The sequence below is a fragment of the Lonchura striata genome, chromosome 12 (assembly GCF_046129695.1).
Source record: "Lonchura striata isolate bLonStr1 chromosome 12, bLonStr1.mat, whole genome shotgun sequence".
Lineage (NCBI taxonomy): Eukaryota > Metazoa > Chordata > Aves > Passeriformes > Estrildidae > Lonchura > Lonchura striata.
The window spans coordinates 17,586,369-17,612,431 of NC_134614.1; the positions used below are offsets into that span (position 1 = coordinate 17,586,369).

Sequence of the window (26,063 nt, forward strand, 5' to 3'; positions counted from 1 at the left end):
AGGAGAAAGCAAGGTTTGCCCTGCTCCCTCTCCTGTGGGCAGGAGTAGCCTGGCACAGGCAGGGCAGCAAGGATTTGTTGCCTCGCTGGCAGCACGTTTCTCCCATTCCTGCTGCAGGCAAGCACAGGACTGGCTGTCAGGCGTGAGCCTTGGCAGGCAGCAGCCATGGGATAACCACGGGGAGATTTATCTCATGCCAAGGGCAGAAGCAGGATGTGTGCACACTTGCAGATAGGCCTGGTGCTGAGTGTGGATTTATAGGCAAAGAGTAAATAGGAACATGGGGAAACACTTTCCCTTTCTCCATAAACTTTTCAATTTCAGAGAAGCCTGATTCAATAAAATTATCTCACAGATGGAGGTTTTATTGAGTCTGGCCCATAAAGCTCCCATTATGGGGTTTACAACTGCCTTTTACACAAATCCTGCTCTAATAAAATACAGTGGTGTTTACAGTATTCCTGAAATGGCCGCAGAATTACTGTGTGCACAAAAAACCAGCTAATAATTCTTGGCTTATTGCTCTGGGCACTCCTCTGACAACATAAAGCAGCACAACTTGGAGTGGGGGGGAAGGGGAAATGCAGAAGTAGGAGGAGAAGAATTATGCTGCTGCTTGGCCACGATACCCCAGGGAAATACTGTTGATTTACAGCCCTCACTCTGCATTCCCTCGATGGAAACTGTAAATAGGCTTCCTAAAGGTCCTCAGCATGCAGCTGTGGGGACTGGCTGGGCATTACTGGCAGCTGGGTGATCCCAGCCACCATCTGATCAGCCACAGCAGGGAGCCAGGCTTCAGCTGGCTGAGGCATTGCTGGAGTTTGGTAGAGTCTGCAGCATGGTCCTTTTTCTCTTCCCACCTGCCTTGTGGGTGCTGCCTGGTGCTTGGAGCAGAGTTTGTGCTGGGTAAGGCTGGGAGCTGGTGGTTCTGCCTGGAGGGGTTTGCTGGAAAGCTTCTGGTTAAGAGCTGGTTGTGGGGCTAAAGTAAAGGCTGGATGCTCTCAATAGGGGAGAGGAAAAACTGGGAATTCTGAAGGAGATACTTCCTGGGAAGGAATAGCCTGAGCTCTGTTTTTGGGCATGACTCTGTGCCCCGGTGCAAAAACGTGATGACATCCATTATGGTGATTTCTAATTCATGGTTAAGGGAGATGCATTTCAGTTGCACCTCTTTCCTCTGCTTGTCCCCTTGCTGACAGTGTTAGCTGAGAGGTGATGGCTCTTCCTTTATGGCAGGTCTCACACTGCAGGCTTTCAACTTCCCTCTTTATTTACCACTGTTAATCTTTGTGCCTATGTACCTGCAAAACATTTGCATTTGCAACTCTCTTAATCAGGCCAGAAAGCAGGTCAGTGTTCTCTCATGTTCTCCTTAATATATTGTCTTCTCCCTAATATATTTGTTTTCACAAATTGGCCTGAGGTGATTAATGCTGATTATCAGTGCTGTGCTAGATATAAGGGCAGAAACTTCTGGTGTGTACAGAGGAAGTGTCTCATTTAGGATGAATGAGCACTATTTAAGTTGCAATGAAAACATTTCTTTTGTGGCACATATTTAACAAGTCAATTCATAGTGAAGTTGAGCTTTCTTCTTTGCAGTGAGGTCAGCAAGAAGGATTGATCCAATCAAAGTTTTTATTAACTTTTCCTGTCATTAGGTACCTAAATACCTTTGCAAATCTATCCTCCGTGTAGGATATGCCCTGATCACTTTGGAAGTGAGTGGCAGCGTGGAAACTTGCATCAGTCTCCTGTTATTCCCTGTGCTCCATCATGCTCAGCACATCACTGCACCCAGGGAGGTTCTCCCTGCCCCAGTGCCCAGGTGTCACCCTTATAATCTGTCACTCTCTGGGGAGAAGGTGAACATGCAAAGCTGAATTCCAAGGAGGCTGGTGAAACTTGGGGCTTTGTTTATGCTGCAAATTGGGAGAACAAAGATTAATGGCATGTTTTACAAAACCTTGTGCAGCAAGAAAAGATCTAGTTTTTCTATTTATTATATTTTCAGTTTGTTATTTTGCCATTACATCTGCTTGTTGCATAATTTTTCAGTGTCCAAAAACATGGTTTCTTTCCCAGATACGAACACTTCATTTCTTCTGGGTTGCTGATTTTAGCTTATTTAATTGTGGCTGGGATTGGGCATTTGCTTGGCATTTGCCTGATCTGCCCTTCTGTAGATCTGACATAACTCTGTTAAAACTAATGGAGTACTTCAAGGCTATAGTGCTGCAATCAACGAAATCTAACCTGTCCTTTAATTTACATTACAACTGCATAAATAAACTGTCCCCACTTCTACTTAGGATCTTCCAAGGAAGCCTACATCAGCAATGTTTGAAGATACTTATGCCTGCTTCCAATTCCTTTCTTTGAACCCTTGATATAAAAGCTGATGTGTCTCTGCCCTGCATACTCCCTCCTTCATTATTTTTCTCCTGGAAGATTACAATGTGTTATAGGTTTGCATCAGAACCACACAAGCTCTTTTTTCTTTTCCAGTTTGCCTGATTCCAGGCAAAGTCTGGAATTCTTTTCTGCTTTGCAGTCAGTTTACTTCACCTCTATGTCCACTTTAGATTATGGTAGTAATTTAGGAAGAGTAATTGAAACAAACGCTGTGGTTTTTTTCTAAGTCGTACATGAAGTGGGAGAGGGGCAGCTCAAGTCTGTGTTTTGCCACAAAATGTGATGGTGGCTGTGTGAACTGTCTGGGTCTGCTATTGCTACTTCTGGTTGCACCTTTTAAATATTCCTGCCATGTTTGGTTTGGGTTAAAAATGACTCATTATGTTCAGTCAATATCCATCCTTCTCTTCTTGTCCAATCTCACCTGTCAGTGGGGCGGTTTAAATAACTGCTTGGGTTGTGAATCCCAAATAGGGTTCAAGACAGGAGGGGAGATGTGAGATGGACAAATGGGGATGTGTCTGTCTGTCTGTGGCAACAGAGCTTCATGTGTCACGGTTCTTTGCTTTTGGGAAGGGTGCAGGAATAATGTATGACCATGCTTTAAATGCGAGGAGTGATGGATAACCTGACCCGAGGGGGGGCCGGTGCTGCAGCTAGAGCTACATGGATCTGCTCGTGGTGGTCGCTGAAACGAAATAAAATCCAAATCTTGTTTGTTTTTGACAGCTTTTTGCAATCTTTGCATTTGCAACATGCGGCGGGTACTCTGGAGAGCTGCGCCTCAGTGTGGACTGTGCAAACAAGTCCGAGAGTGACCTCAGCATTGACATAGCCTTTGCCTACCCCTTCAGGTGAGCGGCCCGCGCGCGCTTCGTCCCGCGGCTGCCCGGTGCGCCGGGGCCCCTCCACCATTACCTTAACCTGGAAATTCAAGAGGTTTCCCATCCATTGCACTGGCAATCTGAAATAGCTGCTCCAAGGGAACGGGAAGCAAAACGCCAAAATGAGCTGGAATCATAATTTTGAAATGCTTTTGGGAAATTGTATTAATTGCCTGTTTGCATCTCTGGTGATTTAGGAAAATAGTTTTTGTAGGGTTTTTAGATTTTTTAAGTCCATCTGAAAGCTGTAGTGTAGTTATACATATATATATATCATGTTCATGCCATTTATGATCCTGCTTCAAAAGAGCATCCACAGGCTTTTTTTCAGCTATGTCAAGTCCACTGCAGAAACCGTTCACTTTTGTATAAGTGACTTCTTCAAGGAATTGAGATGATTAAGAAAAGAATGCATAATTTAATCTCAAGTCTAGTACACTATGACTCTAAAATAATTTTTCTTCCTTGGGAAATCACATGTTGTTTTGCTTATGATTGCTAAGCACAAACCAGTCTTGAAAGCATCTATTTCTTTAACATGTTCTAAGATACAGCAACTTCTAAACAGTGGGAACTGAATTTGATTCCTTGAAATGTTGTTCTTGCTTGACATATATTTATTACTGTAAAAAGTCACATTTCCTGGTATTACAAATGTTTGGTTTTTGGCTTGAATATGTCCACATTTTCTTTCATTTCTGCTTAGTATGCATAGGAGAGATCCTGAAAATTGACTTATGTGAGTTTGTAATTTGATTCACTTCCAAATAGGTCATTTTTCCAACATTCATTACAAATACACCCTGTAGTGAAGTGCTTTTAGTTTGCATGATTATAAAATAGTATTTTATTTTAGAAGTTAATAAAACAGAGCGAAGTAGCCTTCAAGTGTCTCCTGGTGTTTCACCAGGCACACTGACCATTGTTTCTAAAAGGAAGTGGCTGGATCTCCAACTTCCCACAGTGTTACTTATTAGAAAGATGGAAGTAATTGATGGGTAATGTAACATTCCAGCATGTTGCAGAGATGATGCAAAACAGGTTTTATTTGCAGGAGGGATCCAGCTGAGGCTGTAGCTGGCCCTTGAACTCAGCATGCACAGATGGGATGGATGACACGTACAGTGGGGTGGTTGGCTACGTGGTACAAATACACCTGAAATGTGCAGGTGAGGAGGGAGATGACACTTAGCTGCTGTTTTAGGAGAAGCATGGATATACTCAGATTTAGTGCAATTTGGGATTTTGTTTGCAAACATGAGGCACATGCAAAAAGTGTCCAGAGATATGCTGATTACATGAGGCAGCAGATGTATGCCTGGAAAATCTGCTGCTTTTGAACCTGGTGTCATCTCAGGGTTTTATGTTAATATTCCTGTGACTTTCTCATGTGTTTGCTATATTTTGCTTTTCTCCATTGCTCCTTCCACAGAATGGAGATGGGGTGCTCTAAAAACAGAGGTGAGATTTGTTGGGGAAGGTAACATCTCAGAGCAGTGAATAAGCTTGGAAAAAGCAGCTCAGAAAAGTTCAGTCTCTAATCAAGACTGTGCTCCTCGGGCTGAGGCTGATCTCCCTGCATGGGCTTGTAGGCATTGTTAGGTAGAATGAATTTCCCACTAGTTGTCTTGCATTCAGGTCCATCTTCCCATGGCATTTTCCTTTCAAATGCCTTCACAGTCCTGATTATTGGCTGTCAGCCGGGGGAGGTGTAGGTGGAAGGAGAGAAGCTGCTGAGCATCTGACACCCTGCTGCTGTTGGGGCTGTCAGCAGTGACACTGAAGCAGTCAAAATACCTGAGTGCTGCTTTTTTATGAGCTGCACCTTCCAGCATGACTTGAAACAAAGAGAGTCGTGCTACCAGCTGCTTTCATTTCTGTTGCTGGGAATTTGAGGCTTTATTTTCTTCTCCCAAAAGATGAACTGCTAGACCTTGGCTAGTGGATGACAAGTGTCAAGAGCTTTCAGCTGGTAAACAAAGTGGTAAGGCTGATCAGGACAGCTTGGAAAAGCAGGAAGGCTTGGATGTTTTGGAAATGAGATTGAAGGAACCTGAAAATGTTCCTATTAAAGCAAGATCAGAATGGGGAGAGAGTTTTCCAGACTGAAAGGATGGGCATTGCACTTGTGACCCCATGCTTCTGAGGCCAATCACCTGAGCTAAAGAAAAGGAGGATGCAGGAAAACAAAACCAGTGCTGGTGGGGTGTGGGTGTGATTCCTGTGGCCCCAGACCAGTATTGAATGCACAGAAGCAGCACTGCACTCCACAGCTGGTAGCTCCAGATGGTCCCAAAACAAAGAAGCATCTTCACACCTGCTTATTGAGATTTTTCTCAGCCCCAACCTACAAATTGCAAAAGTCTCCAGCGAGAAATAAAAATGAGCCCAAGAGAAATAATTAGTACAATTAGACGGGAAGTTTTGAAACATGTCTTTAAACTAATGTTAATTCTTTCTTGATTTTTTTAAAAGTTATGGCTACATGGAAGTTATGTTTGGCTCCCGTGTTGCCTTGCTGCTGTTGCAACTCTAGTAGCAGGAACTTGTGGAGCACCAAAAGGAAAATCCAAAGAAATCTTTCTCACAAGGTGGCTGCTTCTCATTTCTGCTGGCATCACTTTCTTCGTTAGTTCTGGACCTGGATTAATTTGTCCTTTGAAAAGGGGGAAGTGAGGAAAAGCATAGAAGTGTACTAATCACTGGCCATTACCAGAGTGATCTGGTGCAGAGGTGCTTTTGCACTGCTGGGAGAAAGCAAAAGCTTTCATGTGCTGGTGCCTGTGCAGGGTGGTTGTGTCAGGAGCAGGAGGAGGCTGAGCCATCCCCATCTGAGCTGCTGCTCTGAGCTTTTCTACTGGGGTGCACTAACCACTAAAGAGTGCCCCCAGTATTGACATAATTGACCCCAAATCTGGCTCCACCATCTCTCCTAGAACAGCAGATGAGATGGATGCTTTTCTATCCACAATTACACTGATTCCTTTAAGCTTCCTGCAGCCCACGTCCATGACTGTGTAGTCACCCTGCAGTGTGGAAATTACCCTGAAGTCTAAACCCTAATGTCCTCCAACAGCATCTCCTGGAGCTCTGCCACACTCTTCTACAGATCTTGCCAGACTCTTCCATGCCTAATCTGATATTTATAAAGATATTTTAAATATTCACCTGAGGTTTTTTTTCTCTCATTTCGGCCTAATTCTAGTTGTATCACAAAACATTTCTTCCTTCCTCGTGTTTTAAAGCACAAATCAGCTGTTCTTCTGGATACCTGTATATGCATTTTGGAAGTTTTTACAAGTTCAAATGGAATCAATTTCTCTGGCCCTACAGTAGCTGTTTTGCTCTAGCATTAGGATCTGTGCTTGACACAAATATGCTTGTTGCATATTTGGCACACATTGGGATGTTCATTAGCTTGACCCTCACCCAGGCAATGATTCTTTGAGGGGTGGAAAAAAATTCAGCATCTTGGGATTATTTGTTGCTCTCACAGTCCATCACCCTTTCAGAATGGATTTGTCACTTATCCAAGTGCCCTGAAGCAATATGTTTTGTCTGTAATAAGAGTCCTAGTGAAGGTCCTATTTGTTTATTATTTTCTGTGATCCCAGAAACATTTTTATCATGTACTTGGTTTTTCCTTGGGCTTACTTTGATAATAAGTGATTGAATAGTACACCTACTGGATATATATTCCTTACTGGTATTCACTATTTTAAGATACTTTTTCACCAGTCCTCCTAAAAGGAAGTATTTTTGTTTGCTTAACTTAAATCTGTACTGAAGCTTTTTTGCTAGTTCATTATTCATATCACAGACTTGATGTTTTACTTGCAGCTGGCATAGTTGCACTGAAACATTTGGGCTTCTTCAACTGGTGATTTAAATGAACCTTTGCATCTCAGGCGTGCTCTTATGAAGGTGTGCTAGGAGAGGTACCCTGAGCTGAGGCCATCACCTGCTCTCTGTGGTTCTGCCCTGGCCAAGGGAGGAATGCTGTGCCAGAGCCTGGCTGGGGGTGATGCTGTGGGGTCTGTGGCTCATGGGGGTCCCAGGAGCAGAGCTCTTCTGCTGGATGGGCCTGCAGGGCAATGAGAAGGGAGAACCATCTCAATACAGGCACCTAAGTTAAGTCTTGAGGCAGACCCTGGACTAAAATCTCTTTGCCTGTAGCTTTTGGAGATGCTTTAACCCGAGCCTACTCCTTGGGGAGTATATCCCCAAGTTTAATGCTGCATGGGAGTTAATTTGGAGCATCTCTTGTCTTTTCTCAGGGCATTCATCCTGAAAACTACTTGAAAAATATTGACCTGGAGGATGACATTGTTAAATTTTAAACACTCTCACCTAAGTCAGTGGTTAGGTGAAGTGTGTGCAGAGGTGTTAGGAGCACTGAGCCACAGTTACCAGAAGGACAGAGTAGGATTTCCTGGTGGTGCTAATGTGAGACCCTGATGAAAAAATGTCTTTGCACATCTTCGTATCACAGCAGTGAGCAAAACAAATGTTTTCCATTTTATTCTAAATCACCTATTAGTGTCTTTTCAGTGTGCTAGTAAAGCTGTCTCTTCAAGTGGTTCTTCCTTCTGAAGGAAAAGGAAATTGTGTTTTATGGGAGCTTTTCATTCACTTTAAGCATCTCATTTGAATAAAGACATTCCCATTGAGCACCCTTGAAAGTGTTCACCTCATCTGCATGCAATGAGCAGTCTAGTCTTCCATTTGAAATATGACAGCCAGATCTAAATTGCCTACTTAGAAGCTACAAATTATAATTAAGGAGGAAACATCTAACTTTTTGAGCTTTGCATCTATCTTTCTTTGGAAAAGGCCTCTGCTAATGTTAGTACATTTCTGTGCCAGTTTGTAGTATCCTTCTATTTTTTTTCATCCATTTGTAAATCTTGCTTCAGAATTCAGTGAAAAACATTCTGGCTGAAAGATTATGGATGTCTGTAATGGCTGGGAGACTGAGAGCTGCTGATAAATAGAAAATCTTTCAACTAAGTAGTTGCCTGCAGTGCTGACTTTCAGGTAGCTGTGGTGGGCTCTGCTCCCAGACTTTTTGGGAGGTTTGGGATAGGAAAGAATAAAGTCACAGAGTCAGCTGAACTCCTTCAGGTTTGTGTTTTATTTTGGATGTCTTCACCTCACAGAAGATGCCCCTTCTGCAAAACCAAATTGTGGTCTCCTAAAGCTCCTGTGCATAGACAGGAGCAAAGCAAGCCAGCAGGAGCTGTGCACTGGCTTCAGGTGTAACCTGTGCCAAAATGTAGATGCCCCAGTTGCCAGGAGGGTTTGGCAGAGCTCCTGGGAAAGTGAGAGGTGCTGGTTAAACTCTGCAAGACCCATTCCAGCTTAATGAAGGGATAAATCTCCATCATGGAACTTCTTAGAACGAAACTTGGTGCTTCTGAGAAGCAGATTTTTGCACAAGTTGCAGGGACGACTGGATGGAGTTCAGAAGACCACGAGCTGTGCCACAGTGGTCCCTTCTGGATCTGCAATAGGCTGGTCTGGGAAAGCTGCATTAGCTTAGGTCCTTTTCTTGCCAAACTGTGACTGCCTCATCTAGCACTACAGATCTGGGGTTAACAGCTGAACTAATGAGGAAAAATGTTCAGTAATACATCAGCTAAGCTGGAGATTTTCACCAATATCCCTGTTATATAAACTGGCTGTGTAGGATGGGCACTGAGGGCTCAGTCATGGCTTTAATTATTGTCCACAACTATTTCAAACTCTGATCTCAGCAGTGCTTTTTATACCTAATTTTGACCTCTTAATGAATAATTTGCCTAACTAGAACTTCTGCTGTTAGTGGAAAGAGGAAATTGTGTGAATGAGGAAGATAATAATGTTGCATCCTGCTGGATAAAATTTAGCAAATCTTCAGGTTACAAATATCTATGATTTTGACACCTTCATAAAGTATCTTCCTATTTAATATGACTTCATGATGCAAACTGAAGCATTAAGATATATTTGTAGCTAGGAAATAGACCTTTTTTCTCAGTTGTGATTTTTACATTCTGGTAATTTATAGGACTATCCAGAAAATTGCAGCTCAATTTTTCAAAATCATTTATCTTTCTTTTTTTCCCCCCCGATGGAAAGCCAGTTAAAAGATTTTTTGCCATTCTGACGTGAATGCAAGACCTTTGTGAGCTATTTAAAGTATGGCCCCAGCATTTCCCTGTCAGTGAAGGCAACAGAGACCTTGGTCAAGTCTCTGTCCTGAAGCAAGTCTGGAAGCAACCTGAACAAGGAGCTTAGAAAGCCAATCTGAACACTGATCAATGGTTTAGTTAGAGCTGTTTGCTCTTAGATTGTCTCCTGAGCTGTGGAAAAGGTGATCCAGGTCTGCAAAATGAGTACTTTTCTCTTCAGCTTTGAATGAACATAGTTTGTAATAGGAAAGAATATTTCACATTTTTATAGCTGGCTCTAGTAATTAGAGTGCATTCCATAGTTCAGAGCCCTGATGTGATTTTTGCTTGCTTGTGCATGGCTACAGACTACTGAAGTAAATGAAAACTGCAAATCAGTGTTCTTCAATTTCTACAAGTCTTCAAGGACCACACTGACTGTGAAAATGCTGTCTTTAGATAAAGAGAACAGTGGAATGGGAGAAAATGGGCTTTTTTACTTGGACAGCTGTGGTCTGCAGTAGCAGCTGTCCATGAGTACAATGTACAGTGTAATTCCTATTGGCAGAGTTTGATTGAACTACTGCTGGTTCGATTAAAACAGATAAAAATATGGATGACTTTGTGACTTTCCTAGTTTTGAGGGCTTCCTCCTGACCCCAGTTACAGTCTTCAACAGCCACTTTGTAGAAATCTTCAAGATTGGCAAAGAATGGTCATTACTGCCAGTTTGCACTTTTGGAACTGTGAATAAAGGCAAGTCCCCTTTTCTCACAAGTGAGGGACCAGAGATGCTTCGAATCACCTGTGTCTGCATGAGATCTATAGAAAACCACCAGAAATCTGATAAAACCACATCTTCAGCTTCTCTTTGAGGCTGACCCTGTGCACGTGTCCTCATCATGGCTGTGTTGTAGAAGCAAGAGACCACCCACCACCCCCACAATTTCATGGCTTGGCTTCTGGCTCAAGCTATTTTGCAAACAGCCAAGAAGCTGCAGCCCAAGGGTGGCAAAGCCTCTGCTCATTCCTGCTGCTGCTGTGTTGGGCTATCAGCAGGGACTCACTGCTTGAGGAGGTCAGAGGAGGAAGATTTGTAAAACCATGAAGTCTCCAGTTAACTGCAAGGACAATTGTTAACCAAGGACAGGCTGATGGGTCCAGGCAGTATTTCTGTGATGGGGCTTCAGCTCTGCAGACACTCTCCAGATATTGAGGTCATCTCAGTTGCTGCTGTCATCAGTGTTCTGCTTCTCCTCTGTAGCTTTTAATCCCTTAAAACTCGAAACAAACACAACTGGTTGAACTGGGGTCATAGAGAAGGCTTGTCTTGGTTCACAGCTTTTCAGACTGCTCAGTTCTTGTCTTGTCCATGTACAAACTTTGCAAGAACACAGAGCTCATGGGCACACAGCTGGAGGGGGAAGGAAAGTGGTAGGAAATTTCTAGAGATGGTGTCTGCTGCAGATAAGAGAGAACACTTTCTTAAAACTTTGTAAATTGTAGAGCTTTTCTTTTGGCACTCAAAAGTTGAATTTTTCCTGAATTTGGATGGTCCAAACTGGCTGGTTTTTCTTCATAGAGGCTATATTTTATGCTTAACACTGTTCTAGTGCCAGAAAAATTATTCATTAATTCTTTAGGCCAAATTTGTTCTTTAAGTGGAAGTTGATTTTGGATTTGTTGCAGCTTTTTCACCATTTGAATTTTTAATTTATATTCATGAATAGTCTCTGCAGTATAGTGCAGTGATGGTGTTTTATCTGTGCCTGCCACAAAGGCTTTTCCTAAAAGTCAGACTTTAGGCAACTTCCCTTGTAAATTTATTTTTTGCACATTTTCATACTGTCAGTACAGAAGCAACCAAAGCAGCAAACCCTTTGGCTTTGCTTTGTTTGATATTTGATCCCATACCCTGCATGGCACATGGTGACCCAGCTGGGGGACAGTCAAACATGTGCCTCTCCCCTTTTCTCTGCTCCAAAATGTGCATTTGCACATTTTGCAGGGGCCCTGAAGATTTCTCCAGGACTGCAGGGGATGAGATGCATGGGATGTATTTGGTCTCGTCGCACACCTGGATTCTATGTTAATTTATTTTCCAGGAGGTAAATGCAATAATTTTCATTCAGTAGACTCTGGAGAGAATGTGCATCCAAGCCCATGCAGCACAGCTCCACTCAGTGCCTGTCCTCTCAGGATTCACAGCTCCTGGGCTGTTCAAGGTGTGAAGGTGCTGGCAGTCTGTCTGCAGGTCCATCACAGCCCCACAAGTGTGCTTGGCTCTTGCCCAGTGCACTGCTCAGCTTGTGCTGCAGCCCACCAGCTCCCTGTGGAAAGGATTTGTCATATCCTCCCAAATGTACACACTGTGACTGGGAATTTCACTGGAGTCATCCCATAAAACTCTACAGAGAACCTAACTTGATTGCTTTAGGTACATTAGGACAATATACTTGAGAAAAATTACAGTTAAATACAAAGTAATATTGAAGTACAACACAAAGGAGTAAATGTTGCTGCATCATCTGCGACTGCTCTTGTATTTCTGCCAGTTGGTCTGGGGGGAGAAATTGCTGCTTGCAGGGTTGATGAAAATGTGTGTGAACACTGCTTGTCACAGGGTGAAGCATTTGTGCTGTCAGGTGGTTCTGGCTGAACACCAGGTGATGCCAAATAATTTGGAATACATTTGCATGGAGCTCATAGCCCATTTGATGGAGGAAGGGAAGGTGAACTGGAGGTGGTGAGAGCAGCTGCAGGATGTGCTGGGCTGCAGGAATGGCAGAGCAGCAGTCCCACACTGCTCCATGCAGGAACACTCACCAGGGATTTGATACATCCACTCCTCAGAAATGGTCTTATTATATTCAGTGACTTTTTAAGACCTTTTCTTTACTTCTACTGCTCGTGTTTCATCTGTAGATGTTTAGATTTCTGTAGATCTTTCTCCAAATGGAAGCTTTTGTTTGGCTCTGTGAGGAGCTTCTTAGTTTGGAACCTGTTTCCTGTGTCTGTCCAGAGGAAAGGGCAGCAGGAGGGATATGAGAACCATGGGTTCAGCCAGAATATCATGAGGAGACCAGGAAACACTGGATAGTTATTTATGTGGTGATGTAAATGTATGCCAGTGGCATTTCCAGGTCCTATAATTTGCCTCAATCATGGAACAAGATGACTTTAAAAAAGCATAATTAAGGGTTACCTTCCTTCAGAGATAGCAGCAAAGTTTCCTAGAGACTAGAAAGAAGTTTGTCCCAAGAAAATAGCTCAGTGAAGGGAAATCAAAGTATATTGCCACTAGTCTGCACCACAAAGAAGTGCCCAATCTGAGAAGGTATCTGGGCTGTAAAGACTGGGGGAGCATGTCTTTGAGCACTGTGCTCTGCTTGCACAGCATGTGTTCCTGAGAAGAGCTGTGAAATTCTCTTGGGAGATAAATCTGGGTCTTGGATAAGGCTTGGAAATGGGGTTGGGATCACCCACTCAGCTCTGCGAGCACTCCCAGCAGCGGGTGTTCTATAAAGAGCCGTTTTTGTTGGCTTTTTGGTGCTACGATGGAGTAGTAGGGTTTGCACTCCTGCTACACTCTGGGGAGGCTCGTTCCCACGGCTGGCACCACTCCAGATGTTTCTTCCCCCAGGAGTGTTGTGCAGGCTGTTTCCCAAGAGCTTTGTGCACACAGTCACTGGGAGCAGGTCCTGCAGGGGGATCTCACGCTGAGGATGTGACACCACTGCCTTCTCCTCACCACCAGTGCTGTCCCTGTTCCAGTGCCTTCAGAACCCAGCCTCAAAGAGGTGTGTAGCTTCTCTTCCTGGAGGCCTGAGCAGCTCAGGGGCTCTCAGACTCACTGTCTGAACAGGAGAAATTAAAGTGGGGTAGAGGGATGGAGCAGAGAGACCCATGGGATGCCCAGCTCTGGGTAGGGGTCGTGGTGAACCTGCTCTGCCTGCCTGTGCTGGGGGAATTGCCCCTGTCCCACAGTGTGTGACAGCTGTGCCTGGCAGTTTGTCCTGATAAACCAGTACTATAGGAAAATCACAGAATCACAGAATAGTGAGGTTGGAAGAGACCTCTAAGATCATCAAGTCCAACCTATGCCCTAGCACAACTAGACTATAGCACCAAGTGCCAAGTCCAATCTTTTTTTAAACATATCCAGAGATGGTGATTCCACCACCTCCCTAGGAAGACAATTCCAGTATTTTATTATTCTTTCAGTGAATTTTTTTTTCCTAATTTCCAACCTAAACCTTCCCTGACGTAGCTTGAGGCTGTGTCCTCTTGTTCTGCCAGTTGCTGCCTGGTGGAAGAGACTGACACCCACCTGTCTGCAACCTCCCTTCAGGAGTTGTAGAGAGCAATGAGGTCACCTCTAAGCTTCCTCTTCTCCAGGCTAAACAACCCCAACTCCCTCAAATGTTCCTCACAGGGTTTGTGTTCCAAGCCCCTCACCAGCCTTGGTGCCTCCTCTGGATGCACTCAAGCATCTCAACATCCTTCCTGAACTGGGGGGCCCAGAACTGGACACAGCACTCAAGGTGTGGCCTCACTAGCACCAAGTATAGGGGAAGAATAACCTCCCTACTCCTGCTGGCCAAACATCTGCAGCACAGCTGTGTGCTAGAGAAGGCTGGGAACCTGGCAAGCTAGGAAATTTAAAGTATTAGGAGGGAAATATTTTTTCTTATTTGGACTGAACATAAAACAGAAAAGAGTGTAGGTTGCTACAGCTTTCCTGGTTAGCTTCCCAGCAGCACCTTCTGGGTTGTTTGGTTTTTTTTGGTCATGCTGCTCTGGACATGGATTTGGATGGGTATAAGTTACTAAAGTCAGCTGTGACAAAGGGGAGATCTTTAGGATGTTCAAATGTCCAGGATAGGAGCTAAGAATAAATACTTGCAAGATGATATATGTATTTGTGTGAAATGCCTGGTGGTGTTGAATAATTCTAGAGTGATGTGGGCTTTGGAATTCATTTTTTGGTAATAAATGGAGAGGTTTTATTGAGCAGACAGAAGTTCAAAGTGAAGTATTTTCAAATACTCTTTGATCAGCCAACTCTATTCCTTCTTTCTCTAGAAAGGAAAGAAACAAAAGACCAGACTTGGATTGCTGAGTCAGAGAATTTTAATTTTGATCTCTGATAAAAATGAACAGATTTTTTTTAGGGGCAGGTGTGTGGTGGAAATGAATGTGCTGCTCTTTAGGGGAGGAGGGTACTGAAGGCACCTTTGGGTGCTGGGAAGTCTGGAAGGATGTTGTTTTTTGGGGCAGCTGGTAGAGTGAGGTGTGGAAAACTACTGGGATAGTTAGAAAGGATGGATAAACATCTCAGTTTTGAAAGGCTGTGGTGTGTGCAGGCAGCACTGAGATGTTTGTCATGGCAGATGGGCAATGTAAAGGTAAGGAATGGGAATACTTGAGTAAGCATAATTTCTTCATCTTGGGAAAAGAGCTGTTGGAGAGCAGTTTGGGGTGAGAAACAGTCTTGTCATTGTTAGCAAAAGGGTAAAAACCTCTGATTTTACCAGAATAGCACAAGGTGCAAAGGAGCCAGGGAGCAGTCACCTCCATGGTAGCTGCTGTCCTGCTGAGGGGCAAACCCCATCTCATGTCCAGAGCTTGAATAACATCTCAGCTATTTGACTTTGAAGGGCTGGAGAGAACTTCAGCGTTAATGGCTTCAAGGTGTTCAAATGTGGCATTAACAGGCTCTCTGCCTGAGACCAACTTCAGCAGCTCCTGGGTGGAAAGATTGAGATGCTATGGGAATTGCTGGGTGATGGTTTTGATGCTGCAGGGTTCCCCACTCAGAAGTTTGTCCCTGCAGAGCAGATCTGGGGGGAGGAGGAGATGCAGAGCTCAGTCCATCCATCCTCCTGAAGCCTGGAAGAAGTCTGTTCCTTGCTGTGTGAGCAGCCTTGCAGACAGCCAGGATTTTAACACCAAACATCCAGGAATGCCCAGCACTTGGGAAAGTGTTCTTTGCAGTGAGAAATGCAGGCTGGAAATAGTGTTGGAAGAGTCAGTGGACCCCAGTTACCATAAAGAAAAAACTTTTCATTTGCAGGCAGACTTCTGTTTTGACCTGACTATCAGAGATAACTTTCAAAGTGTTTTTCTTAATGTAGGTAATATCTCCTGAGAAGTTTTACAGGAATGATGAGCTCTGTTGTGTGAGGAATGGCTCCCATTTATTTGTATTCTTCCAGTAAACCTACAAAAAATCCATATTTGGCATGTGAAAAAGGTACATTTGCCCAGGGACTGGCTGGCTGGAGGCACCAGTGTCAAAGCATACCAGCATAATCCTCTGAAATGAGGGAACTCCAGTATTTTCAGGGCTAACTAAAAGAAATGCCTTCACTCGGTGTCCCAGAGAAAGGAAGATGTAAACCTTTGTCACGTTTTTGTGCCTCAACAGAGCAGTTTGACTTGCTGAGGGGCTCTGTGCATGTCAGCATTTCACTACTGTATTTTGAAATTTAATTTTCCCCTCATTTTGGAGATTATCAGCCAAGATACACATTTCCCAAGAAACCCCTCCACAAGCACTACTGCAATAACTCATTTCTAGCAATGTATTTCTCTCAGGGATTTGCAGACAGTAAAGACAATTGACAGTGTCAGTACCAGAAACAAGTTGGGGGAAATACAGCCCAATGAAAAGATAATGGATCTCTGGGTTTTTTGCAAGCACTCGTGTGGGTGTTGCAGATTTTATTCCAGCATGTTGTAGACAAGTTGGAGGGTGGATTACAAGATGCTATTTTCAGAAAATAGGACAACCTGCCAAAACAGAGCACTTTTTTTTTTGCCTGTTTTTCACTAGATCCTACTAAAGGAATTGAGAAACACTAACCCCCATTGAGAATTTTTGGAGGCAGAATTTTATCAGTTATTTATTAATCCACACACTGATCAAAGCCCAGGAGAGGAAATCTATGCTGGTTCATCAATAACATTTGAGCACGTTCTTGTGTTGTGTGTTCTGTTGGTTTCAAGTCTAAGCCCTGTGTGCATTGTTGAAGGGGGTGAATCAGACAATATTAGATCACTCACCCTTCTGCTTGGGCTCTTCTGTGTCTGCTGGTGGAGTGAGACAGTCTCTGGGGAAGTTGGCTCATGACTATTTTCATGCTCAAGGATCATCAGGGGAATTAAGCTGCTCCAAAAAAATGGAGGGATATGATTAAAAGAAAGCTGTGGCTTCAATATTGTACTGAGGAAGTTGAGGAAGAAAAGGGAACTTCACATTCACATGGAGAGAGCACAGCTTTTGCTCCCCCATGCACATGTAACAGCTGTAGCTTTGTTCAGTGTGTCTGGCTTCATGTATTCTTTTCAGAGCAAGGGTAATTAGCATCTTAAAATGGAACTGCTCTTCACTACTGTGCAACAATGTAAAAATCCCCTTTTTCACTGTAAAACATTCCTGCCCTCTTTTGATCTTGTCAAGCTAGACAATACAGCTGTCTTGTCATCATATTTCCCACGGCAATGGAAAGTTTGCTTGTGGTGGAAGAAAGCTCAGAAGCCCTTAATTACTGTGACTTCATCAGTGAAACTTGACTGCCTTTGGTGGACTTACTTCAGACTGAAGTGAGTTTGAGGGAATTCAGGCCTGGATGGCTTGGCCATGGCAGCTGCTGTTAACAAAGGGGATGGTGCTGGTAACAATGGGCAGTGAGGATGACCTTAGTGCAGCTCTGCTGAGTGTGGGATGCAAGGTCACATTCCAAAGTCAGGAGCTTTATTTCTGAGTTAATAGCAATACTTAGTGCAGTACAAGGCAAAAAAAAAAAAAAAAAAAAAAAAAAAAACCTGGAGGAACTTACAGAGGGAAAGGTTTCCCTAATTAAGTAAATTCATTACTGTTGTGCTCCTTATTTGCATTGCCCATCAATCAGTGAAAATCATTCCTGTTCATGCAGCCTAACAAATGTTAACAAAGTGCAAAGGCTGTGATTGCAAAGGGTCATTCCTGGGGCTCCTGATTGTGTTTAGCAAATGGAGAGTCAAAGATGGAATGGAGGGGTGGTGCTGGAAATTGGAAAAGCAGTAGGAGGACACTGGCCAAGGGTGACTTGAAGGAAAAGAGGGGGTGTAAACAAAGAGAGATAAGAGAAGATGAAAGAAGAGTAAGTCAGAGGAAGTAAGAGACAGAACAGGTAGAATGAGATCAAAAGTGAGAGGCGGAGGCAATTAATGTTTTGTGAGTCATCACCAAACCATCCTGCCCCCAGAAAGGCTGACTCAGCAACATCAGTGAAAAGAAATCAGTTTTCTCTTGGCAATGCCATTCCAGATCAAAAAGGTTTTGGTTAGTGAAACTAGATTTTCTGTCACAAATCCTCCCCTGCCTTAAAGAAACTTTTCAGATGTATCATGTAAAGTCAGCATCCACCCTAACCAGCACAGGGCTTGGCTCCCTCACTTCTCTTCCCTGTCACAGCTCCTCTTCCCAGGTCTGAATCATGGTCTATTTTAGGGCCCTTTGCACAACAAAGTTGTTTTGGCAGAGGTGAGGTGGCCACAAGAGGCACCAATTACTGCACATCCTCTTAGAAACCAAAGAAATCTAAAAGTAAAAGCAAGTGAATAAAAAGAACTTGATGGAAGAAGGTTTCTGTGATCTCGTATCCCTCACAGGTGCCTGGCCACTAAAGCACTGCTGGGAAGGTACAAGTGGGGTGTTAACATATGAACATTTTTTTCTGGCTTATGATTCAGAACAAAGGTGCAGTCAGGAAAACAGAGAATAGAAAGGAAACTGGTCTCAGTTGCTTTACCATGTTTTGTAAAGGTTGGTGGTTGTTGATGGTGAGACTGGGCTGTGTTAACAGTGGACAGTCAGAGAGGTAGGGGTGGGCAGACTCCAAATCTGAATCTTGGTAGAAATATTCCCTAAGTTATTTCCTCTTTGGTATAAACAGGAGTTTGAACTGCTACATGCAGCACCACATGTTGTCCAGTCTGTGTTTCAGACTGGGGAGGGGGAGAAAACTCCTTTACAAAGTCAGGAAACTGATCACTGGCATTAGGGTCTCTCTCATGTGTTCAGATTTCATCAGGCTTTGCTGGCTTTACGCTGGAAAGGTGATTCAGCCACTGCTCATCTCTGCAATCTGGGCAGACTTGGTTTTTGTTTTCATCCCACCACTACTACAATGACAGGGAATAAAATCTCTGAGGCAAATAACTGGCATTATTCACCAACCGCTGATGAAAAGGTTCTGCCTACATGTTTGGGTACATTTAATCAGAATCAGCAAAAGCAAAAAGTCATCCAGTCCTCCAATGTCCATTAATCCATCTTCTGTGATTTTCTGCTGTGGGTACTTTGTTTTTGTCTGGGGAATTAACTTTTTATTTAGCCAAATATAGTTATGGCTGCTGCTCCCATTGGTTTGCTGTTGCACACATTAATTGCCCTTGAGCAGAGGAATGTCTCCCAGGAGGCCTAATACTTTCTCAGCACCAAATCATCAGTTCTTTAATTGCTGCTGGCTTCATCCCCTTCACTCAGCCTGTGCAGAGCAGAACAACATGCTCCCTCATTGGGCTCCATGTCCCCACTGATATGATTCTGGGCCATGCAACAGGACCTGCCAAAGTGACCCCTCCATGTATCCTCTTTCTTTTTCTGAATCAGAAATTGAAATTATTACAGAAAAAAAGTCTGTCACAGGAGCTTCCAGACAGAATTATAAATCTATTAGCTCAGTTACTGATAAACAGTGTGTGAGTATAAAGTTTGGGCTTAGGTTGCTTAAACCAGAGCATGCAGACTTTTTCTTTGATCCAAGTTGTGTATTTCTGCTGCAGCTTGCTTTTAAAAGCCTTCAATGTAGAAGCACTATGTGGCTTGCAGCCCTATGGGCTAATAGCCACAGGTAGTTCTACACCAGACAATTTGATGCAAGGAATTTGTGAACGCCCAAACACAGGTATCCCATGGGCTTAGTCCTGAGGATAAGACCTGTTTTCTGCTGCCTGGATTGTCAGAATTCAAGAATCAAATTGTTTCTTGTGTTGTCCTTTTTCAGTTGTTGCCATGGCAAAACCCCAGAGAGCAAGGGAAGGGTTGTACCAAACCACTGGAACATAAACTTTTCTCTGGGATTGATTAAAAGATGTGTTTGTGTGCTCAGTCTCACCTTGGCACTCGCAGGGCTCTGAGGAGCACAGCCCACAGCTGCCAGTTATTCACAAGGGATCAATGTGCACCGGGAATGAGGCAGAGGAAATGTATTCATCTTGATTCAGATAACAGTTCCCATTTTCTGTGCTTCACCTGCTGCTCTATGGGATGTTTTCCAGGTTGCATCAAGTGAATTTTGAGGCTCCCACTTGCGAAGGCAAGCGCCGGGAAACGCTGGCCTTGATAGGGGACTTCTCCTCTTCGGCAGAATTCTTCGTCACCATCGCCGTCTTCGCCTTCCTCTACTCGCTGGCTGCCACTGTGGTTTATATCTTCTTCCAGAACAAGTACCGTGAAAACAACAGAGGGCCTTTAATTGTAAGTGTTTGCAGCATTTGTAGTGTTTGCAGGTGTAGGTCTTCACCTCTTGCTTTTTCAGATGTGGAGGTTTTGGCATGGTCTGGGAGATCCAGGCGTCCTGCTGCCCAAAGCATCTCTGCATTCACCTGCTTTTTTATCTTAATGGTGATGTAGTATTTTAACACCAAAGGTAATGGAGGCAGGTATGCAGGAGGAGGTTAGTACTCTATGTACTTGTGAAATTCTGTGCTTCTCTCCCTCTGCCCACAGTGATGATGATCACACAAATAATGAACATGTAGCTGAGTGGTAGCAGGATTGGGATCTCAGCCCTGTGTCTGTGATAGCAGAGCTTCATTGGTGGGGAAAAAAGGAGAGAGGAAATCATCAGAGATTGGCTCTGTTGGATATGGTGGAAGGTGCCAGCAGCTTCTCACAGAAGCTACCCCTGTGGCCCTCTCCTGCTACCAAAAAACAGGCTGTGCCAAACCAACATTGGGACCTTTCCAGTCCTAGAAAATGCTGAGGAAATGTAAAGAAATCCTCACAGAGGAGACAAAGAACAGGCAAAATAAAGGGGTCCCTGCAGAAAGAGTAAATAAAGTGCCTAGCTTCATCTTGGTATCAAGACAGATCTCATTTCAAACAGTCTTATCAAAGGATTTGTTACAGAATTCTTCCATCTTAATTTACTTGTGGAAAATAATGCTTACTTTTGACCAACCACATTATCCTCTGTAGCAATAGAAAAAGGAAAGAGAAACAATGGTGTTAATATGTCACTTTATTATGTGGCCACTTGCCTTTGTCCAGGACTTTACTGAAACAGCTGTTGCAGTCGTGTCTGTCACAGGATGCATGGCACAATCTGCTACAGCATTAACATCACATTGACTTAATTTGTTCTGTGTAATGGATTGTAATTGAATCTACAGGTTAAATTTAACCAGTGTCTGTTACCAAAGCCTCTGTTTGCAATTTCACAGTATTTAAACCAAGGCTGTATGACCTTATTTTTTCAGAATATAAAGATGCTTTTGAGTTTGTCCTACAGCAAAAGCAGCTCCTGCTGGTGAGTGGTTCTTGGAATGGCTGAGGGTTATGGTCAGGTTATGCCTGACAAGAGGAGAGTCCCATCTTCCCCAGCCAAATGCTCCTGCAGTCCTGTGCACTGCAAGCTCTCTTGTATCTGGCATTTTTAGAAAAAAATAACCTTTTTTCCTGGAGCACATCCTTGCTGGTGTTCCTGGACACTGTCCAGTGCAATGATTGCAGCACCACAGCCTGGCTGAGGACAGGTGTGAGTCCCACTGTGCAGTGGAATTGTAGAGAAAATGCAGAGCCCCAGCCAGAGAAAAGGCTGGCAGCTGTAGCCAGGAGGAATTCAGCAGTCAAGGAAAAAGAAAACTTGGAGTGAAAAGCAGCTTTTCAAGGCTGCAGTGCTCACCTAAGGGATGTCACATGCTCTGTGAAGGAGGCAGGCAATGTATCCTCCAGCTCCAGGCAGATGCTGCTCTGAACTGACGTGTATCAGATCAGATGTGTGAGTGTGTCTCATCTCTGAGATTGTTCCTTCCAAAGAAAAGTGCTGCAGAAATCTGTGGTGCAGCACGTGTTGGTACAGGAGGCAGGCAGCCCTTGTTCTGGTTCATCACCAGCAGGATCAGTGAATCAGGCACCTTATCCAGACTACCAGTTTTTCTCTTTTAGTGAAGAGTTTGAAGATGATAGTTTCATCCATCCTTGCTTCTGCTGCAGTGCCTGATCTCAATTTCATAGTTAAAACCATTCCTGTTTTAAGCCTTGTACTTCCTCTTGGCTTCATATTTTCTCAGTCTGGGATGACATCTGCCTTTAAGCAGCACCCTCTCAGAGCTGCCTTTTCTCCTGACAAATTTTCAGGATTTGAAAAATGAGTATGACAGGAGAAGTCGAGAGAGTAAAAAACCCCTTTCACTTGAAATTTCGTAATAGTTTTTCAAAAGGCCCCTGCACAGGCAGTCAGAACACCATCAATGCATTACCAAATTGCAGAAGCCTGACTGGGAGCAGAAGATACCATTATAAGGAATTTAATGACCATTAAGTCAGAAGAAACTTGCAAGGAAAACTTCAGTCACTGTTTCAAGTTTACTTTGTTCATACAGATACAGGGAAATGAATTGCATGTGCTGAGATCTCAGCAAAGCATCACTTTAACTGTGGAAAAAATATTTTAGCATTCAGTGTGGAGTGAGGCATGATAGCAAGGAAATATTTCCAGTGGGAGAAGCAGATAACTCTTCCCTGTCTGTTTGTATGGCAGTGGTGTGTTTATTCACTATGCAGTAACCCATTTCTATTGCTAATGTTGTCTGTCAGGTTTTGGGGATAAAAGTCTTCCTTTTGGTCACACAGAGCTCAGGGCTCTGCTTGTGTTACTCATCCATTCCCACTATACACCCTCTGCTTCCCTTGCTGGCTCCCTGAGGGATCCTCTCAGGGAGTTCATACAGATAGATGAACCTCAGAGAGGGCCTTGGATTCCCAGTTTCTGAAGGAACAAGGAGCAGGCTACCAGGGATTCAGTGCCTCATAGAAACATGCTGTGTGCTTCTGAGCTCTGCAAAGCACAGCTGTGATTTTCGTTCCATGGTGAACTCCCACAAGGTGCACGTGTGCAGCGAGGAGCTGGGGTCTCACCTTGGTGGGTACAACAAGGGCAAGGCAGCTTCTCAAGTGACTGATTAGTGCTCAAGAGCCAGAAGCTTTTAAAAGAAATTAATTGGATGTGGTGACTTAGATTTTAAAGAATGCAATGTTTGCAATGCCACCAGTTTTCAGTACATCCCCATCTCTCAGAGCAAACCAACCTAAGCTGGTTTCCACTTGTTTCACAGCACATACCTGGGGAGGCACTGCTGGTTTGTGATGGGAGCAGAGATGAGCTGCACGCTGGGACTGCCAGCCCAGGCCCCTGTGTTGATGCTTTGCTTCAGGCCTGTCCATTTGGAGCTTCTTGCAAGCAGAGAGTAACCAACACTGCTGAAATTGTAGGGGATCAGGGATAGGATGCTTCCATATGTCTCTCAGAAAAGAAAGAATAGTCACAGTCAATGTGTATCAGTCCCCATCACTCAGGCTTCTTACTTTTCCTATGGTTTCTTTGCCCCATATGTGTTCCATTTAAAATCCACATGCTGACAATCCTATGTGCCTTCAGGTTTGTGTCTGGGAAGTTATAACTTGGCCATGAGGAACCACATGCATTAATGTATAAATGTAAATCACTTTATTAATATTCCAGTTAATTAATATAAAAGCATAAAATTATTCAGCCAAGAAAGGTGACTGACATAGCCCTGAAAAGAGATATTTCATTTTTATAGTGATTACTTGATAATCTTATTCTTATGGTGCATAAGGATACTTATATCTTAAGAAGATTAGATCTTCCATTTGCATCTGGACTCCTATGAATAATCACATTATGCAGAAAGGCATTTGGTTCCTTATATATGTTGCAGATTGAGTTAAGTACACACAGGTGTTCTCTTTGGACACCTCTATGTACATGTTGTACTTCCTCACCAGTGTCCAGATGTCTAAAAAATAGACAGGAAAAGAATAAAGAGCCATCCTTAAAAACAAAGACCAAATCCTTTACAGCTGAAAAATGAATTTAGGAAGAACCTGACTATTTCTTTGCATTTCAAAGAGCTCTTTCAGCCTGCTCTTGTCATCTTCTTTTAAAGCACAATCCAGGGTGACCTTGCTGTACATGCTGGTACCTCCCGAAAGGCTCTGCACTTCCCTGCCAGAAGCAAGCTTGCAGGGCCTTACACCGTTGCAAAAAGTGTGTAATTCTTTCAAAGCTTCATTCGGCAGAAAATCTGGGGTGGGACCTGGTTCAAAGCAGCAAAGAGCTAAAATGCCACTGTGGGAGGGCGTTTGCTGCCTGCAGCAATCTGCTGCTGGCCGCTTTCCCGGCTGGGACCGGGGCCGTGCCTCTTGCTGGGGTAGTTCTTGCAATTTTGTGAAAGCAAATCCTCTGAGTGCTTTGCCTCTTCTGGGTAAAGAAATCTCCCTCTGCTGCTGCGTGGCTGGCCATGAAACCTGTTGGCAGTGCTAGACAGGCTCTGACTAGGAGGGTTTATGGACCGCAGCATCTGAGGAGTTGCTCTCTTGGAGGCTGTAAATGTGTGAGAGGGTTTTCACAAATGGAAAGGTTTTATAGCATGAGCCCTTCATGGAAGTCAGTAACAAGGCAGCAGCTGCAGCTCTGTGAGGGAGGAGGGATGCCAGGAGCACTCTGGCCAGGCCAGAGCTGAGGTTTTGCTTGTTTCCAGCCATGACAGCCCAAGACCATCCTGCCAGACTTGGCTGGGAGGGAGAGCAGGGCACGGGGTGCATGCAGGGACATGTGTGTCACAGCCTTCAGGGGCTGAGGAAGCCACTGGCCAGCTTGGAGCAGATGAAACATGTCCCTTTCTGAGTGAACAAGCAGCTTCTCAGAGGCTCTTGGCTGGGTGAGGTGGTGCCAGATGCTGGGCAATCCAAAACTCTGCTCAGGAGGCTTAAGTGACTGTAAGTGACTGTCCCTTTCAAAGATTGCCCCTTTTTTCATTTTGCAAAAAGCAGTAAGTAACTTGATAGCAAGGAGGAATATTTCAATTATTATAAAAAGAAAAGGCATTCACAGTTCTATTCTAAAATGTGCAATATATAAAATTGTTCCAAGTAGGCATTTTTGGCAAACTCAGTAATAACAAGTTTCAACTTAAAAAGGCAGTAAGAATTTTTTTTTGCACCTACTTCAGGATCTTAAAAAGTCCCTCCTTGTATATTCAGAGTATTTTAAATTTCAGTTTTTGCCTTTCTTTACATGTTCGTGTTTTCCTTCTTTCCCAGAGGCATCTGTAGGCAGAGCAAAGTATCTCAGCTGAGATGTGGAAGAGAAACTTGGTAATTAGGAGTGTAGTGTAATTGTACAACAATACACACTCAAGAGATCTGGACACCACTTTAAGAGAGCAACTACAAAAATTACTTTGTTCTAAAGGAAAAAAAGACTCACCCATGCTATAGGGATATTAAACATTGAAATGCAAGATTTGTTTTAGTATGTTTTAGTATGCAGGCACTCTGGCCTTAATTACCAAGGAGAAATTCCCCAGATAGACATTAAGCCACAGAACAGCTTAGCTTGAAATTCACTTTTATTTTCAGCATGTCATTATCTTGTAACTCTGTTCCACCCAGAGCTGTGAAAATGTTCAGCCAGAAATGCAAACCCACTTGAAAACAAGAGAGGTTCAAGTTCCAGCCAAAGCTGAAGGTTCACAGAGATTCAACATAAATAGGAAGATGTGAGTTCACTCTAGAATCCTACATTTTGCTCCTTGCATTGTACAGAGGAGGCAGAAACAATCCTCTGAGAGCCTGAGTCTGGCCATGTAGCCCTGATGAGAGCACCTAGTGAAAAAATCCCAGTGTTCCATTAGCCTTCCTGTGCTGTCTCCTTGGCCAGCTGCTGGCCAGGCTGCATGGTTTCCTCTTTGAGTCCCACTATGCCATCTCTCACTTCTGGTTCAGTGTGTTCCTTGCACCCAGCCAGGCTTTACAGTTTTTGGAGTTCCTCTATACAAGAGCTGATCCTGATACCCCAGGAGCAAGAACCCTTTCCCCAAGGCTCTGACCTGCTCTGAAATAGGGGAGTTTATAGCACAGAGGGCAGGGGTTTAGACCTTGTGAACACCCTGGCACAGGGGAGCAGAGGACGTCAGGAGGAGGATGGAACATGGAGTGTGAAGGGGAAGACAAGACCTGAGAAATAACATGAACTACTTAATGCCTTTAGGGCCATCCCCTCAACTGCACAGTGCCATGGGATCTTCTGGAAGGACTTACAGCCCAGGACAGGGGCTATACCAGCAGTCAGACTGCATCATGCAGATGCAGTAATTTGTGCAATGAGCCTCTCCAACATGGGATCAGGGCCTGTAAGCTCAGCAGCAGGTCTATGCCCCCGCTGCTGTCACCTGCTTCAAGAACTTTGCTCATTTTTAATATTTCTCTATTTTTAGCAAGTTTGATCTCCTGTGTTGCATTAGTTTTAGT

At 43.8% G+C, this 26,063-nt stretch overlaps 1 protein-coding gene across 1 annotated transcript in view; it reads left to right on the forward strand.

Annotated features, from left to right (window-relative positions):
* Nucleotides 1-26,063, forward strand: part of SYNPR (synaptoporin) — a 101,457-nt gene that overhangs the window by 70,550 nt on the left and 4,844 nt on the right. The window contains exons 3-4 of the mRNA XM_021537249.2: nt 3,148-3,272; nt 19,784-19,982. Coding sequence (XP_021392924.2) covers nt 3,148-3,272; nt 19,784-19,982 — 324 coding nt within the window. The remainder of the gene's footprint in view (nt 1-3,147; nt 3,273-19,783; nt 19,983-26,063) is intronic.